This window comes from Anopheles nili, chromosome 2, assembly GCF_943737925.1.
Source record: "Anopheles nili chromosome 2, idAnoNiliSN_F5_01, whole genome shotgun sequence".
NCBI classification, from domain to species: domain Eukaryota; kingdom Metazoa; phylum Arthropoda; class Insecta; order Diptera; family Culicidae; genus Anopheles; species Anopheles nili.
Genome location: NC_071291.1, coordinates 5,797,606 through 5,815,722, shown reverse-complemented (window position 1 = coordinate 5,815,722; position 18,117 = coordinate 5,797,606). Strand labels below are relative to the sequence as shown.

Below are 18,117 nucleotides of genomic sequence, written 5' to 3'. Positions count from 1 at the left end.
TAGCGGCTTTGTATGTTTTTTTTCGGTTTACAGCACCATCTATTTTGCAACCCAACTGCTTAGGTTATGTTTATTGAAGGCCCTGGCGAAGGCTTTACGGCGGAAAAGCGAACATCGATTGCGATCGCTGTGCAATCGATCGGCACAATCAATCGGTTCACCTGTGCTCAACATTTCACACCTCACGCCCTTTCCGTTTGGACGAACGTGACCCTTGGACTGGGCGCGAAACCAACCCCATTTCCGACGTCGAAATCGCGATCGGCGTGCAGCGAGGTGCGGTGCCGGATTGACGCCAGTCGGATGGTGAAAACACTCTTCCTTTGATTGAAATATTATCCCTTCCCATCGCCGGTTCGGATCGATTTCATACCCTCGATCCACACCGATCGGCACCGATTGGTGGGCATGATTTGCATAAACCCGGCCCGAATCGAAGCCCCGTGTTGGCGAAAGAAAACGCCCCATTGCTGCGGGTCTGCGTGAACAAGGGTAGGCAAAAATCAACCCCCACCCTACCCAGCTAGATCGTGCGCAACTGGCGCTGGGTTGGGTGCACGATTCTGTGCGCCCAGTCGCTGGGCGCGATTAATTTATTACCTACCGAACGAGATCGTGCCATTTCCGACAAGCGACAGGCGCGCATGGGCCCGTGTCGGTTTGTTCTCGCACACCAGTGACGGCATCCGAATGCAGGAATGCGATCTAGATTATGAAATTCGAGTGGAACACCGCGAAGTGAACCGCGCCTGGTGATCGCGGGTAGGGCTCAGAGTTTGCTAGCTAGCGACAAAGGTACCCGTTGGCTCTGTTGGGTAAAGTACTCGAGCAGGGGCCCGGCCGGAATGCTCCTGCGCCAGTTGAGGTTTTCTAGAGACCCCCTCCTTTTTGGGCTTGGGTGCGCTGTTGAGTCGGAATGCGGCCCGGCAAGGAGCTGTTCGAATGGTTTCTAATGGTCCCCTTCGATGTAATCCGCGGCTAATGGTGGCGAACGGAGTCTTGTGGAGGGAAACCAATTATCATGGTAGAACAAAACTCTAAAACATGTATCAGCGAAAGAAGGTTTGATCTTTTGCTTCGTAATTATTTAGATGAAACGCAATACCAACAACGACGAAAACATGTCAATTTTCTTCGTTCTCGCAACTCTCGATGTTGTTATTGATCTGAAAATATCCCTCTTAAAACGGGTATTCGTAGTGAAATCCTTTGATGGAGTTCAATGGGTCATCCAGGCCCTGTAAAAGATGGCAGAACATAAAAGAAAGTATCGTTTAATGCGAACATCAGCATGCAATCGCTATTGCCAGTGTCCCATTTAAGCGAAAAAACATTCCTACGAGGGGTATTCTGACAGATTTAAAGGCAACCACTGTCATTAATAATGGGTACTTCTCGCGTACAAAACAACGCGCAAAACATTCTTAACCCCCCATGGATACTCAGAAGCAACGGAACCGTTTCTGATCGGTGTCGATTAGTGACCAATAAGCAACCTCTCCTTCGCGCTTGACCTGAATAAAGTAATGTTCACAAGCAACTACTGCAGAAGCATGAACAACCCAAATGGTGGTGTGTTAATTTATCTCCCCGACCACCACGATTGATCATTTTCATTTACCATCGCTTTTGTATTTTTTATACCGATTAACCCATAATCGGTTCGATTCCAATCGCTTATTTTTCGAAGCGCCAAACGTACGTCTTGTGGAAGGAAACACAATTCCATCCCTTCCTGCATTGATCGTAAAGGACGCCATTTTGGTGCCGGTTTTGCGCCGACAATATGTTAACAAACAAAAAAGAAACAAAGCTAGAAATAATGAAATGGCTGGGAAAAAGAAGTCAAACAGAAAAAAAACAAGCTCATAAATGCGAGATGTCGAGAAAATGCCCTCTCTCGATCGAGTTGAACGGGTTCTGCAAAACGAACTGCAATCCGGTACCACGTCCTTGAGCCACGTCCCCGGCTAGGGCATGGGTGTTTGTGGGAGCATATTTCATGCACGCGTACGAGCTGTGTTTTGCGAGCAGTTGCCGCCTCGGATCGATCGATTAAAACCACTCCGAGGCGGATGTGAGGGCAGTGCCTCGCGTTGCTTGAGCTCAGATTCCGGGCAAGTGCTCGATGTTCGGGGTGAGGTGTGTCGAGTCACATTCACCAAATGGCCCGTCGATGGCCACTTCAAGGACAGCGAGCTTGACGCTGTCGAATCGGTTCGCCACGAGGACGGAAACGCACCTTTTGAGATCGAATCCCGCCTCCGGTGCCATTGTCCACGTCAAACCAGGCTAGGCAATTGGGAAGGAGGAGTGTTAGTGCTAGATACGTGCGAAAGGATGCGAAGGCACGCATCACTCAAGACCTTGAGTGGGGTCTGCATCAGGCTTGGATCAGCTTCGTATCGAATCTCGTCCGAGAGCCACATCCCTACTGAAGCTTTGTGGATTTGCCTAGCACAATTAGGACGCACCCTTCTCGGCGCCTGCACGATCGCGAGCCCTTCTCGCTGCGAGGTGATCGTTTCGAGGCGATCGAATCGCTTTGCATACGCATTCCACCGAGAGCAGCTGGGAGTAATTGCAACCTCGACGCAGAGCGTTGGCGATGCAGGAAGCGAATTGCACCAGTAACGAGCACGCTGGACCCTCGGGTTCTAATCAATTAAGTGGCGATCCTTTCGTCGTTTCGAATCCACACTTAATTGGCCGACGGAGAGCCTATTCTAATGGGTGCTGTCGAGACACCCGTGGCACTTTGGGACGAGCATGCGTTTAGACCATCGGTTCAGTGCCGTGGGCTTTCGGTGGCCCTGAAGCCAGCGCTATTCGTCGACAGCAATTGGCAGTGGTACGACGCAGTTTCACAACCACCCGTCGATAGCGATCTGCCACGTCTCGTTCATCATCTTCATTATCTTCGGCTGTTTTGCAAACGAGCCTCATTCAACGCGCATGAACCTCGCGCTAACCGCGAAGGTTCCCAGGACGGGCGCCGACTACGACGACATGCGCGAATCATATCTGCAAATGGCGATCTTCGTCTTTTTTTCCCGCAATTCACACCCATCCGAGCATAATGGTGGCATTGTTTTCCGCGCCAATGAGCCGCGCAAGCCATACGGGTGGTTGCGCAGAACTTTGGAGTCCACGAGTACGTTCAGAGGGTGCATTAGAAAGGCCGCTAGAAAGTAATTAAAGCCAATCGTGAAACAAAGCTCCCGGTCTCAGGGTATCAATCGGAACCCACGCTACCCTTGGCGATCCTCCTAAGTGGGTCAAATGGGTCTGTCTCCGCTCTGGGTGCGCGTGAATTGATATTCCGCACATGTAGGAGGTCCAACTGGTCTGGCGCATTTTTCGGTTGGTGACCGCCACCGCCACAGAACTATGCCACGTGGCCTTAAGTGTGTAGGGGGACCAGGCGTGTGGCCTGGTTCGATTGCGTTGCGTAGAGGTCGACCTGATGATTCGTCATAGCCTGGGCAGTCATTACTGCGTCGGTTGACAAATGAGGGGGCATTTGTGATAGTTTTGGGGCGCGTTAAGCGATCGCTCGTTTTTTAGCCACCCAATTTGCATAATTTGGGTGGGAAATCGTTCGGTTACGGATCGATATTTTGACAATAACGTTGAACGAAATAACCGGTGATATAAATATGCTGTATAGCTGCTGTTGTTCTACGTGTCGTAACGGGTCCTGCTGCAGGAGGCGAAGCTATGGAGGCGTTTTGTATATTGTATTATTTGAACATAAACATTTCCGTTTTTCCTGTAGTATACCGTTTGGTGTTGTTCCAGTAGCTAGCTTTAGAGTTGTTCCTTTTGCATAGTTTATCTTTTTCGTAGTAGTTTTTCTCTTCGCTGTATGTAGTTTGAATGTAGACATTTCCCGCCGAGTGTGCGTTTTTTTTCTTCTTAATGTGTTTGTTTTCCGTGTGATATCAATCTCTATCCAACTCCCCATACATGTCCTTGGCGTCTCGTTCTGAAACGATCCTGTGTACAAAATGTTGCTCCCTAAACCCCTCGACCTCTTCACATCCGCTCTCCAACCCCTCAACAACCCATCACTGTACAGACCCCACGGAGTGCGGATATTTTCGAAATATCGCCGCGGCCGTTTTCCGCCACACCATCCCCGAACGCCGGTTTCCAGTACTCGCGCAGTCCGCCGAGGAGCGACTTCTTCTCCAACGGACTCACGGCCAGTCGGAGTTTCCCGGCCACGAACCGTCAGCTAGCGTCGAGCTCACTCCGCAAGAGTCCCTTCAGCAGCTCGTCCAGCGGCTTTACGGAGCTTTCGACCACCGAACCGCCCCAGGTAAGTAAGCTGTCCCGGGTGACATTGGCCTTTTGTGGCTAGTTTGGATTGGTTTCGGTGTCCCTTCTCCCTTTCCCTTACTGTGTATGTATAGTGTGCATATGTTCTATGGGTGTGTGTATGTGGATGTGGGTGAGGTCTGTGTATAATAGCACCAGCGGTTAAGTTTGCTTTCCCTGCACACTCAATGTGGTCATGGATCACGCAGAAGCAAGCGTTTCTTTTACAGCCCTGCACTAGAGTGTCGATACAACGGTGACTTGCGCTGAGCGAGCGTGCAATAAAGCTCACCGACGAGGTTCGCCGAATTACGGACACCCCGCGTGCGCGTGTTTAGTTGCGCGAAACGAGGTTACCGAGCGACGCCGGCCACAACCGGGAAGGAACCGTTTCGAACTGTTTCGGACGCACGGTTACGACGCCACTAACCACCCCCAAACCGCCCTTCGAATGCAAATGGCCACACGTTGGAGTGTTCCGTGGGCTTCATTCAAGCGTGTGCCACGTCGCGGCCGTTCGCTTTACGTCGAAACTCGGCTATACTCGACTTCCTTGACGCCGGTTCGGGGTTTGGTTACGTTGCCAAACTCGCGCTAAAGTTGACCAACGTACGAAAGGGGCTTTCTATTGGGAGGTGCTTCCTTTCGCGTAGAAGCAGTTAAGGGTTGAGTTCATCGATGGGTTCACGGCTTGGCCGGTGTTGTTTTCCATTCTGTACAAGCGCGCTTAACGCAAGAACACAACGCAAGGTTGCTTTCGGATGTGTCTAATCGGCTTTCCGTCTGTAGCTTCATTGCCAACGCGAGGGTTGAAATTCCACTGCACGAAATTCAAGGATTATGGTCACGTCTACGCAACGGATCGGTCGCAAGCTAAACATAGGGCAAAAAGGACAGCAACCGGCTACGCACGGCACGTACCAAGAGAATGTTAATGCCACCGACAATGGGGGTGGTGATTTTGGCGAAGCTTTCTTGATGCTTCTTGCTGGCGACTCGCAGAATTCCCACGGGCTTTTCCCGCGGTCGCGGATTACACAAGGGCCTGCGAGCACGATCTGCTCGGCGCCAGTGCTCTCCCGGGACGTGGCTCTACGAGCGCAGAGTGGTACACTTGCCCTGCATAGTAACGAGATCTTCGCCGGATCGACCCATCCGTCTATCAATGTCATCCTGTGAGCCGCTTTCAACGGCGCTTACATCATTGTGGCGGCCGGGATGCGCTTTGGTTTTCGATCTCTGAACGCCGCCTCCTTCGATTCGTTAGAAAATGGTTGCCTCATTTCGTCCGGTTTGAGGGAGATGATTTAAGCGGTTCAATTTCGAGGTGTTGCCGTGTTGGCATGCTTGGCCTGCCATGGAAGGAATGTGCTTGGGTTCCTGTCAATTGGCACACTTTCCCGCGATTTTTCGTTCAACGCTAGCAGGAGGAAGAAAACTCTCCCTGGCCTGACCGAGTTCTACCTGACACGCGTCTTAATCATGGAGCACGGAGCGTTACGTCAACGGCCTGAATACGCCTTCGCGTCTCGAATTGAGTCGCGTCGTTGTGGAGGTTTTTTGGCAAACTCGCCAGCACGCCAGTTGGCCTGCACTTCGCCCCGTTCAGAACTAGGTGCCCTGGGCGGAACATGCCCGTGCCTAGGATCTGGACCCACGACGCAACGTCCAGCACAGGACTGGGAGGAGAGCTACCAGCAGGATCGTTAATAATTTTGACATTTCAACAAAACCAGCCCGTGGGGCAGCAACTCGATGCCCACTACAGGGCTCCGTGGGCGCAAGACAAAGTGTTCTGGTCACTCTGGTTGCCGGTTGATTGCCCCACCACACCAACACCGGCACCGACACCGACACCGGCAGCTTCGATCGGTGGCTTTTATTGGTTTTGTCCATTTGCGGCGGTTCGTCGACTTCGGCTCGGTCAGCCGGTCCGGTGAAGTAAAAGTACACCGAGGTGAACGTGGAACTGCCACCACCCCACGGAAAGGACAGCTTTGTTCTTTGGGAGCCGTCTGACAGCATGAGTCAGCCACGCGCAACGACCGCAGAACAGGACAGTAAGTGGATGTTTATTGCAACGTCGACACACTCGGGTGGACAATCGATCCGGGGGTCCATAAACTGTCCCGATTGTAGCGACCGTTTGTTTTAGCAATAATCGAGAATGATTTTTCAATTTACATAGCCTCTCAGTGGGCTGGACACGCCATCAGCGATCGAGGGTCCGGTTTGAGTGAGCTCCTTTTTATTGAATTACTGCACCAATAAATCCTCCATCTTGGCGAATCAAATTAATTTTCCGTTTTCCTGCGCTCGAGCTCATTTCCGTGGGGCGCGCGATTTTAGTGGCCCATGCTTGGTCGCTTGAGTGAGGCAAACAAATGCCGCAACCGCAAATTAGAGTGTATAATTGCGCTCCGAGCAGACAAATCCGCGCGGTTCAGGCTGTCGATGTCGCTGGACGCCCGCGCGTTAAATCGCACGATCACGAACGCGTTTGCCGCGTCGAAGGGAAAGGTAATCCGTGTGAGTTAGTGAGGAAAATCTTTTGAAGGAAGTTGCGTAACACCCACCCAGGTGGTGGCGAGTCTAGAGACAGCGGAAACGAGTGGCCAAAGGGCTGTACTTTGCGTGTGGCGTGAAGTGGTCCTGTGAGGTACATTTCGCTTGGTACCAAGCAAGGGATTTCATACGTGATCGATTGGTGCCGTATTGAGACAAACAACCCAGTTGCCACGGGGACGGGTTACTATGATTGCTGATTGATGTGAGTGGTTCACCCAAAACGTGAAGGTCATTTGGTAAAAGCACTGCACGGAAAGCGAAAGGCACGGAATTATGTTGTTTCAGGGCACAGCATGCGGCACTTGTGCGACCGAAACTGGTCCACGGGAGTGTCCGTCATGGGACAATGAGCCGAATTTTGAGACCGACGTCAGAAATCACTTCCACTCCTTGCGCGAGCGACATAAATCAATCGCCCGCCGGGCAGAGGCCAACAATCGCGACCCTGAGTGCGAACCGCCGCACAATGTCCGAATTGAATGTAGAGCTCGATGAGTTGACCGTCATCCACGCGACTGGGCAAACTAATTTGTGGCCAGGTGGTAACCGCTTTTTATTCGAGTTTACTGACGTCACAGTACAACGGTATCGGCTGCAGGTCCGATAGCGATCGCTCGCGTGAGAATGTGACCCGTTCTTAGACGTTGCTCTGAAAGCTCATGGCCAACCACGTTACGCCCGGGTGACAGACTCTCGAACCTATAACGAGCACAACCAAGCCCGGGGACAATGGGACAATTTTTATGGCCACCCTCGTTTTTACGGTTACGCGATTATCACGACTTTCCACCTCCGCCCGGGCGCGAGTGGGTTAAGAATGCGAGCACACGGGCACGTTTATGCTTCCAACGTTCACTACCGGTGGCGTTCACCGAGGCGGTTGGAAAAGCCGAGCTTCCGCCTCAAAAGGGTCTGATTGTCTGATATGATTGTGCACTAACGTACCGGTTTTTGGGTTCTGTCTTCCAGCGTCCTCCACCAGCAGCAACTTCTCCACCATCCCCATCAGAACCGGCGTCCGTGCGCGATCGTCAGCTATCGTACATCTCGAACCGTGCGCGACCGTTCGCAAGCGAGGATCAACAGCAGCAGCAACAGCAGCCTCCAACTCGAGCCTCGGCTTACCAGCGTCAGCAGTTGCCACGCAGCCCGGCGTCTGTGTCCGGCGGCACAAGGAACAGCTACTCCAGTTCTAGATCCAAACCGACCGATAGTGCACCGAGCGGACCTGGACGATCTCCGGCTTCAAGCTCGTCCTCCGGACAGAACGGTACCTCGAATGGTGGGCGCTTCGGAAGTAGCAGCGGCACGCAGAGCAGTCGAACGACTGCGCGACCGAATCGCTATCGATCGATTCCAACCACGACCGCATCAACGACCACTGAGGCGGCCACAGAACGGACGACTACGGTAGATAGTGCTGCCGTCCGGAATCGTTTCAGCGGCAGGTAGGTTCATTCCGAAGGGTGTGAGTGCGAGAGGAATTTAAGGGCGCGCCAATGCGACGTTCCTATGTTGTGGGGTATGCAAAGAAGGCTCGCTATGAGATAAGCGAGTTCTACACGGTTGCAGCATTCCTGCGCTAGGGCACCATAATAATGGCGCATGCGTTGGGCGAATTTTACCTAGAGGCCACGTAGGAAACTAAGCGCATCACAAGGATGCTATCGGGGGTTTAGTATCAAGTTGGAATTCGCCACCCTTCATCGGTCGAACATGACCCGCGGTAGGCTGGTAATTAAACGGCTAGTTAGCTGGGTTCAATGTCTACTTTGATACTCGGTGTCAGATTGCATAGCTAACATGCGCCGACTAAATTGACTAAATTGGCTATCTGTCATCGTCCTTTGCCTTGATGATTTTGCGCTCAGCTCAGCAAGCTTGAAAGAGTCTACAAGGCGTGCATTTGAGGCGTGTTGGTATAGAAGGATAATTTTAATAACATCGTATTTCTCTTCACCGCAGGACACCGGCACCAAATGCGTTCCGACAAACGTTCGAGGCAAAACGCGTCGCTCCAGTGAGCAGTGCTATCGCACCGCGTGGATCCTTCGCGAGCGCAAGCAAACCGAAAGCAACCACAACGACCACGACGACTACGACGACAACGGCGAAGGTGCCGGTCCTGTCACGTTTCATCCACCAGCCGGCTAAGCCGATCATACCGAGCATCAACATCACGCACAACGGGTCCGCCAAGTCAGCTGAGGTGATCTACGACTACGATGACTACGAAGAGTCGAAAGAGTCGACCGGATTCGATGGCGCCAAGCAGCAGGAGATCGGTAACCTTCAGCCGTCGGGACCCTTTGGGAAAAACAACTCAATCGTGTTGTCGAGCGAATCACACGAGAAAGCTCCCTCCGCTGGTACAGCATCTAATGCAGGTGTGAGAGGTCCTACGACCCCGACGGATGGTGCCACGAAGAATGAACTAGATGACGTTCCGGATGGGCGTTTAAACAACATTAGTGAGAACGAGTACTACGACTCGGTGCGGGAACCAGAAACGGCTCCAGGCGATGCAACAGGCGTTGAGGATCACACGGTGATCTTGACGGATAACTTCTACCTGCCAAATGGAGGCTCGGAGGAAACGTTCGAAGAGGAAGAGGAGGAACCGACGGGATTGCAGCGGGAGATCAACGGAACGGCCGAGCTGGGAGCTGATCAACAGGAGAAGCTATACGATGAGGAGTACGTTTATGAAGACGAAGATACTATCACGACAACGGTGCGCCCAACGGACCGGAAGACCGCACCAGTTCCAGCACCTCCAGCGACACAAGGCCAGCTGGACGATGCCACTGATATGCTGCAGTTTTCAGACGAAGATCTCAGAGAGGATGATCTTGCGGCAAAGCTGAGTGGCGTCCTAGGCACTAAGGAGACGTTACCCGAAGGTACACCGTCCACATCCGCACCAACAATCCGCACAGAGTCGACAACGGAATCGAGCCTTTCGACAACGGAACGCGTAATCAGTCCAAGTGAGGCGGAAGCCGCCACGAACGCCACCACGGAGAGCTGGGTTGTTGTGGCGTCGGTGCAGACGAGCCGTAGCGTTTCTGGAGCCCGTTTCCTGCCATTCCCGCAGGTTGAGCAAGAAGAGAAGAAGCAACCACTGGCGGAACTTGAATCGAAGGGCAGCAACGAAAGTGACGACCTGGAAGCTACGACGGCTAGCGGACTCAGCGAGGATGGCGAAGGTGTGACGACTGTGGCCTCGCAGGAACCAGTCATTGCCGTGACTGATGAAGTGGAGTCCGTGACGACGGAGAAAACGCTGATCGTACAGTCGACGGAGAGCATCATCGACAAGCTGGACCGAGTGCAGTCGGAGTTGTCAAGCGGCTTGTTTGCCGGGAAATTCCCGGTGTTAAAGGATCCAGCTGCAGATGACCAGAAGGCGACTACAAGCTCGACCGCACTGCCACCGGTGGTCATCAGGAAGTTCCAACCGAACGCGCGAGCGACGACTACGAAGAAACCACGGCCAGTGGTAACGACTACGGTGAAACCAACGACGCCGACCGACAGTTTAGTGAAGAAAATCAAGTTCGAAACGATCGACGACGTGTCGGCTCTACTACCGGCTGACTACAAGGCGAAGGCGGGCTTTAAGTTGAAGAAACCTAACACTACCAGCGAAACGGTGCCACCGACGAAGGACACTCCGCTTGAAGAGACGGCGAAACCCGAGCTGGCAGGACGATACCGAAGTGCGAATATCAGTCGTTCGTACAAGAGCAACGTGCCGATCCAGGAGCTGAGCTCGCTACTGCCGAAGGACTACAAGTTGAATCACACCGAGGAAGACATCAAGCACACGAACAATCTGAAGGAGCTTATCAGCAAGGTGAAGGTGAACGACAAGCCAAACCCCGCGTTGGACTTGCTGAAAAAGGCACAGAAAGTTGATATCAGTGCGTTCTTGCCGCCGGGTTACAAGGCCTCTGGCTCGGAGGTAAAGTCGGAATCAACGACCACGAAGGCACAGGTGACGGTAGAGGATGACGTGAGCAAGTTCCTTCCGCCAGGTTACAAATCGTTTAAAACCACCAAGAAGCCCACGACTCCCGCCCCGGTGACTATCCGAGATGATATCAGTAAGCTGCTTCCGCCCGGTTACAAGCTTCCGAAGGGATCTGCTACTGTGGACAGTACCTCGGAACGTCCCAAAGTGTTGTTCAACGACGACATCAGTAAGTTCTTGCCTCCGGGATACAAAGCGCCCGCTGACGATGACTCCAAACCGGAGCCGGAAGTGATCGATCCAACAAGCCTGTTGAAGAAGATCCAGTTCAAGGACGTATCTGCGCTGTTGCCTCCAGGCTTCAGCGCGAACAAGACTGAAGAACAAGTGAGCACGGTCGCAACGGCCTCAGCACCTGGTGGTAGTGGATTCAAGGTGGTTTTCCCAAGCCGACCAGGAGCGAAGAAACCGCTTCCTGGAGGTGCTGGTGCGGTCCGCGTGACAACACCCAAACCACTGCATGCCGAGGGTCCAGGTGTTCCGGAGATCCACATCCGCAAGGGACCACCGACTCGGGCGACGACCGAGTTCACCGGCTGGCCGACACCGTCGACAACACCACTCTCGATCGAGAAGCTGCTGGAGCAGCAGAAGCAACAGGAACTGCTCGAGAAGCTGCTCGCGCAATCCAGCAGCACCTCTACGTCGACGACGACAACGACAACGACGACGACCACCACCACGACACCGAGGTAAGTAGCGATTAGCCACGCAATCTTACGGGCCCAACCCGTTCCGCTCGTTGGCTGCAGGTGTACGCGCATTGCTCGCAGTTAAGAGAGCGTAGCGGTGCAATTTCGGCCACTCGAGCAGTTGGTGCGAATCACGCATGGCAAGGTCGACCACCCGCTCGACTGCGGATCGATGGCTTTTATTGATGTTTGTTCTTGTTCTGGGGCCAATTAATGTCCATTTGCGTGATTGTTTTTTGCTTCTCAGACCAACGGAACCGGGCCTGTGCCACTCGGAGTGTGATCTAGCCGGCACGATACGTATCGTCGACGGAGTCAAGTGGGTCCCGGAGTTGCTGGACCACAACACGGCTGAGTGGAAGAAGCTGGCACGCGAGGTGGAGACGGAACTGAACGAGGTGTACAGCAAGGCGAAGAACCTGAGCAGCTGGTACAAGAAGGTGCGCATCGATAGCTTCAATAAGGGCAGCGTGCTGGTCGACTACTTTGTCGAGCTTTCGGATCTGTCACGTGACGTCAACACACTCGAAATCCGCAAGATGTTCCACGAGGCGCTGGTGCCGGTACCAGAGGCGACCACAACAACCACAACACCGGCGACAAACGAGGACGATTACGACGACGAGAGCGAGATGCCTAGGGAGAAAGTTCAGCGGGAAAACTTGCAAGCTCCGGTGCCACGCGTTAAGGAAGTTTTCCAACTGGGGAAGTTCCGGGTCGATCCTGTGTACACCGATTTCACAGGTTTGTATAGTATATTCGATGTGCCCTGGTCAAATCGATACACTGACCTGTACAATGTTATGTTTCTCTTCTGACAGTCATCCCAAAACCGATTATTGCAACGGGTCCGGTTATCGAGGACGATCTGTTCCTGCCTCAGTGGGCTATCGCTGTTATCGTGATCGGTCTAGCATCGTTGTTGTTCGTTATTTTGTTCGGTGTAACAGTGGTAAGTGTACGCAGCATGGTGAGTAACCTCAGAGTAGATCAACCAGTGACCATTGGCATCCCGTTTCAGCTTATCAACCGTCAGAAGGCCTCCAAAAAGAAAGCCCCGACACCGCTCACCGCGGACATGCTGAACGAATTGAACAAGAACCACATGGGAGGAATCGAAAACTTCGGCTCCGAGGATCTGTACAACCTGGACGATGCATGGGACGATCGTATGCACGACGTGAAGCCAAAGGTACCTGCGAATTGTCCCCGAGAGAAGAGATTGTGCTGAATGACGCATTTTTTTTGATGTGTTTAATTTTCCTTATTATAGCGGTTCTCCAACTCGATGCATGGCAGCAGTGCCTCCAACATCTACGATAGTTGGCGATCGCAGCGGCATCCGGAGAACTACTTTTATGATGACTACGGATTGAAGGGATCGCATTATCCGCCGAGTGGCCACCACCATCGGTTACACGATCCGGCGTTTATGATGCACGAGCCGCCACCACCGGTGATGGCGATGTACCCGCCGTACCATCACGCACCACCACCGCCTAACAGTCATCACTTCAGCAACAGCTCGCGGCGATACTACCGGGACTACGATCCGAACTTCTGAACGTGGCTGCCGCTGCCATAGAAAAATGTTCCCACGATCCTTGCTCCCTTGCTCCAAAAATACCACAATAGACAAGAGTTCACTCGTTGTAGGGTTGTGTACTAGTAATCGGTTCCGTCCGCTTGAAGTGGGCTTTTGAAGTCTTACTGTTAACTATAGGAAGTCGTACCGTATAGTGAGCGTAGCTGCTAATGTATATAAATTATTTATTTTTAATAAAAAATACTCTAGAATAAATCAATAGACTTTACATGTGTGCTTTAATTTTTATTCGAACATATCGCATTATTTTTATACCGGTAGAGATATTCAATAGTACACAAACTTATTGATAACATAGAAGATAAAAAGTATATTGAACTCGATTGGTTAAATTTTGTTCTACTATTCAAATTTACTTTTGGAGGATGCTGCAATGAATCGACATACTAATATGACAGATAACATTGTGTTTCAATTGCATACTTTCAGGCGCAATCGTAAGCAGTTGGAGTCGAATATCGAATTTGAAAACCAGAAGCAAAGTTTGTTTAAATTTTTTGTAAGATCCTTTCACAACTCAATTTATGATTTTATTATTGAGTCTGGGTTTGAATTGACTGATATTAAATTTATTAATAAATAAACTGAACTGAATTATATTTATTCACAAATAAAAGTTAACCCGTTCCTTATTGTTTGCTTGTAAAAAGGCGTACAATTACATTTTTCAAGACAATAAGTTGAAAATTGTTTTTGTATTTGACAATTTTTGAATTACAACGTAAAATTTTTCATATCCAATCGTACACATGACCAATTTGAGCTCCTTCGTGGTACGATGCTTTAGTGATCGGCCATCAAGGTAAAAGTAATTTGCATCCCGTTTGATATTTCCGTGATGTTCTGGCTTGTAATATGCCATCGACCGCAAGGCTTACTATGATTAGGCTCGTCGTGGAACATGAACATCTGTCCCTCTGGGTGAGGTACGTCTCCAGAGCTCCTGGTATGATATAACATTAAGATAAAACGTTTTTATAAGCGGAATCGAAACACTGCCCGGTTACTTGTCTTTTGCGCTTACATTGCATCCTGTCGATCTTCTGTCTTTGCCGTGACAGGTCGGGAACACACACTCGCTGACCTTACTGAGCTCGCATGATCCAGGGACTTGACTTTTGCCTCGTACATCTTCTTCAGTTCTTGGACGGATAGTCCCTCATTCTTCTGCCGTTCCGAAATGTCCTTTTCCGTCATTCTGTAATGAGCATAGGAAAACCAGAGATATAGTAACAGACAGGTCACAAATTAGCACGCCTGCGCTTGCATACCTACCCTTCAAATTGTTTACAGTGTTTGCACACAGGCAAGGATTCGATTATCGTCCCCGTATGCTTTGGTTTCGATTCATCACATGAATTGAGATTTTTTTGCAGGAAAAGTTTTCGTAAAGCCTTCACCGAATAATCGGACGGATTGCAACATTGTGCGCAATGCGTGTTCATGTGTTCGAAACATTCGTTTGAACTACTTTCGGCTTCTTCTTCTTGACTCCGAAGCACCATTTCGTGGGTCAGTTCCTTGGAGCACCTACACTCCAAAGTGGTATTCATGCCGGCTATGAAATTTAAAAGGTGAAACATTCTGTACTCAAAAGATACGTTCCAATGTTGCTTAACAAATGACGAACTTACTCTGCGATGGCTACTACAATAAATGCATGGCACTCTGACTCATTCGGTGGTTTTCTGTCGTCAAGGACTACTAGCTTGGAAATTGGGCACAGTCACCAGGATCCATTTAAATGGGCATCAAACAAGCATTACGTAAAATAGCAGGGATTGGTATGACTCACTTAATGTTTAAAATGCGTACTGGGACGAAACAAATCATCTAAAAGAAGTAATACTTCAAACTAGCAAACTGTATCGATGGCAATGAATTTCGTTCCATGCGTTTCGAGAGCATAATAATAATTGTAAAAATTATAGTACGACCTAGCTGGGGGCGACGTTAAGTCGTACAACCTGCAACGTAATGTGGGATGGTCGAAGCCAACAACGAATGCCTCCGAGGACAATCGCTTATGGAGCGATTGAGCTCGCAATATCCAAAAAGCATCCGAAGGAATGCTAAGAACCGTGCCCAACAAATGATCGGTTTGCAGCAAAGTCCTTGATAAATAGCTATATCGAATTAACTGCTTCATTTTACTTCCTAATAGGCGGCACAGAAGTGAGGTGTGTGAGTAGCTTATGAACCGTTTATTTCGTCCATCAAACCGTTTAGAGAGGAACTCGACCCTGATCCATTCGATGGAGTTGTTGCGAAGTGAAGCCATTATGGAATGATCACGTCGATGGCACGATGGCGCTTCTGCTTCTGGCGTCTACTTCCAGAATCCGACACAGACGAGCGAATGAACAGAAACTCACGTGTATTAATTGTTCTGCCAGACGGGTGGCGCATCGGTTCGTATGAACTTGACTTTCCCAGTCGATATGGTACCTGCCGGGCGTCGTTCATTACTCAGATCCACCGGATATGGTTGCTTGGCTACGTGGCGGAAGGATTCTGGCAAGTGTAACACTACGCCGATGGCGAAAGGGCTGGAAACCTTCAGATTTAGAGTTCGTGTTGAGGGTTGCAGGTTGGCAAATCGTGACATCGCGGCGTAGGAATGGCCCGCCATCAGCCGGAGAACGAGGCTATTGGTGAGAAGAAGCTACCAATGGTATTGTAAATAAGTGGTTTAAAGTTCACCCATTCTTACACCATCCGCGTTGTCCGCGTGGTTCCTGGTGTTTCAGAAAAAACTTTCGAAATGTGTGCTGGCTGCATTTTCGGCCCGTGGAGCTCAGCTTCAAGTGCTGTTGATCGATCGTGATCAACGCTTCGGTATCGAGCGAAAAAAGGAGTCTGTCAGCTCGCCTCTCGCCAGAGGTCTAATAGGCTGATCGGATTCCATCAGCCACGCGGTTCATTGTCCGTGATTAAGTTTTGACAGCCGTCGGTTGGTGAGAAAGTGGCGTATTTGTCGGTCGCTTTGCGTTGCCGACTGTAGTTAAGAGGATATAGGGATTCTTTGGCTCTTCAGTGGGTTCAGTTGGTGTCCAAAGGCATGTGCAAGGCCGTGGTGTCAAGATGACAACTAAATAAACCGTACATTCCGCAGCAAATCAAGCATCTTAAAGACGGCAGTCTCTCGTCGGCTCATTGTTCGTGTGCTCATTCGTGTTCGCGATGTCCTCCAGGCAAGGATTCGCGACCAACGTTGGTTTTGCGTGCGGTTCCCATCGGTCGGCGTATCCACACAATTCAATGAGCTGAAACAAATTGCTGAAACGGGTCGCTGCTGATTAAAACTAGGTTACGCATGCTTGCTGGACAATGTACATGGCGTACTCGCCGCGAATCAAGCCAGCCACATTCCAAAGATTGATTGCCGCTTTTTCCATCTGATTCAGCATTTCAAAGAAGCAAAGCATAATTTTGGGTTGCCTTTCCGCTGGTGTTTAAAATAAAAAATCCCCATACGAGCAACGGTATGCATATTGGTCAGGGCGTTGCGGTTTGGTCATAGTTAGATTACTAGCCAATTGACACCGATCGATTCCTGTTGGCAGAAAATTTGGACTATTTACGCAACCGGTCGCCCAAAAATCGTGACTCACCGGCGACTGAGCCACGTGCTGAGAAGAACGCCACTCGTGTGCGGGTGGGCAACGTGGCTAGCTACGAAAAATGATTAGCCCATAAACGGTGCTAATCAACGTGACCTTTCCTCGGCCGGGCACAGTGATTTGCGACTGCCCAAGCGTCCGGCGCGCGCCCGTGGCCGCTCTTGCCGGGCTATTAATCTTTATTACAACCGCAATCCGTTAATTAATCACCATCGCGAGTGGGACTTTACGCCACGGAGCCGCACCAAAGCACATTCCCGCAGGCATAGGCGCGGGCGTTCGATGTTTGCTGATGTCGGCGACCGTCTGGCTGCTTCTGCGCGGTGTCGCGTTTCATTTCGCCACCCAAAAACGGAGGCACGAGATTGACTTTCGCCTTCCGATCGCCTTCTCATCTCTGTTTCTCTTCGTCCTGTGGCTAATCTGTTTTTGCAATCACACACCCTACCCATTAATGGGTTGTGCGGTTTTATTTTTACAACGCTTTTCGATTCCTTCCATTGGTAGCCGATTAACTGGGCCAAGAATTTGCGACGTTCTCGTGGAGTTGCCTCAAATCGCGGAATCGCTTCGGTGTGTAAGGAAAGAATGCCGGTCGGTGGGCTCGGTGGCATTAAGAGGCGGACGAACGACAATTCGCTTACGCGATCATCGGTACCGATGCACGGATGCACTTCGGGCGCATTGGATGTGAAGTGCAATTACACCGGTCCTGCTACCGTGGAGCCGAGTATCGTGCATCCATAGCCGGCGAGATTCAAGCCTGGGTGGGAACGTCCGTTGCGGCTGTCGGGCGCCTCATCTTAAGGTGTGTTGGACAGCCGAAGGTCGGGCGGTAAAGGTCGCCACACGCGCCAAGCAAACAGAGCAAGGAAAGGCATTCCGTATGCATATTGCGACTATTAAACGTCGGTACCTGAACGCAGCTTCCTGTGCTGCTAATAAGCCTTTGCTAATAAATGTAGGCAGTTGCTGCTAGGTCGTTGCTGCTTGGAGGAGTTTCTAATGAATGTAATTTTGGGGAAATAACCACCGCGGAGGTGCATTACCGTGTTGGTGCGCTTGCTTGGATTTAACGAAAGGTCCAATTACATACCGAAGAAGAATAGTGTTTGTTTTTTTTCCAATGGCTACTACGATGCCAACCCAGGTGGTACCTTCAAGGCATGTCAGCTCATTGCTAGCACATCAAATCGTCCATCCGCCTGACCTGCGTAACCTTTTCGGAAAGCTCACGTGACCTCACATTCGCTCAGTGTCCAAGACTGA

The 18,117-nt window shown here is 50.9% G+C and overlaps 2 protein-coding genes across 2 annotated transcripts in view; one reads left to right on the top strand and one right to left on the bottom strand.

Moving 5' to 3' along the window:
• Positions 1-13,183, top strand: part of LOC128732012 (serine-rich adhesin for platelets) — a 35,320-nt gene extending 22,137 nt beyond the window's left edge. The window contains exons 3-9 of the mRNA XM_053825170.1: positions 4,082-4,324; positions 7,861-8,339; positions 8,857-11,619; positions 11,867-12,363; positions 12,441-12,571; positions 12,641-12,811; positions 12,893-13,183. Of these exons, the coding sequence (XP_053681145.1) occupies positions 4,082-4,324; positions 7,861-8,339; positions 8,857-11,619; positions 11,867-12,363; positions 12,441-12,571; positions 12,641-12,811; positions 12,893-13,183 (4,575 nt within the window). The remainder of the gene's footprint in view (positions 1-4,081; positions 4,325-7,860; positions 8,340-8,856; positions 11,620-11,866; positions 12,364-12,440; positions 12,572-12,640; positions 12,812-12,892) is intronic.
• Positions 13,184-14,008: 825 nt separating this feature from the next.
• LOC128721674 (uncharacterized) lies at positions 14,009-14,808 on the bottom strand. Its single transcript, XM_053815453.1, has 3 exons — positions 14,501-14,808; positions 14,250-14,423; positions 14,009-14,165 (listed from the first exon to the last, which is right to left on the bottom strand). Exons 1-3 carry the CDS (start codon positions 14,806-14,808, stop codon positions 14,009-14,011), a joined length of 639 nt encoding a protein of 212 aa, XP_053671428.1.
• Positions 14,809-18,117: the final 3,309 nt, after the last annotated feature.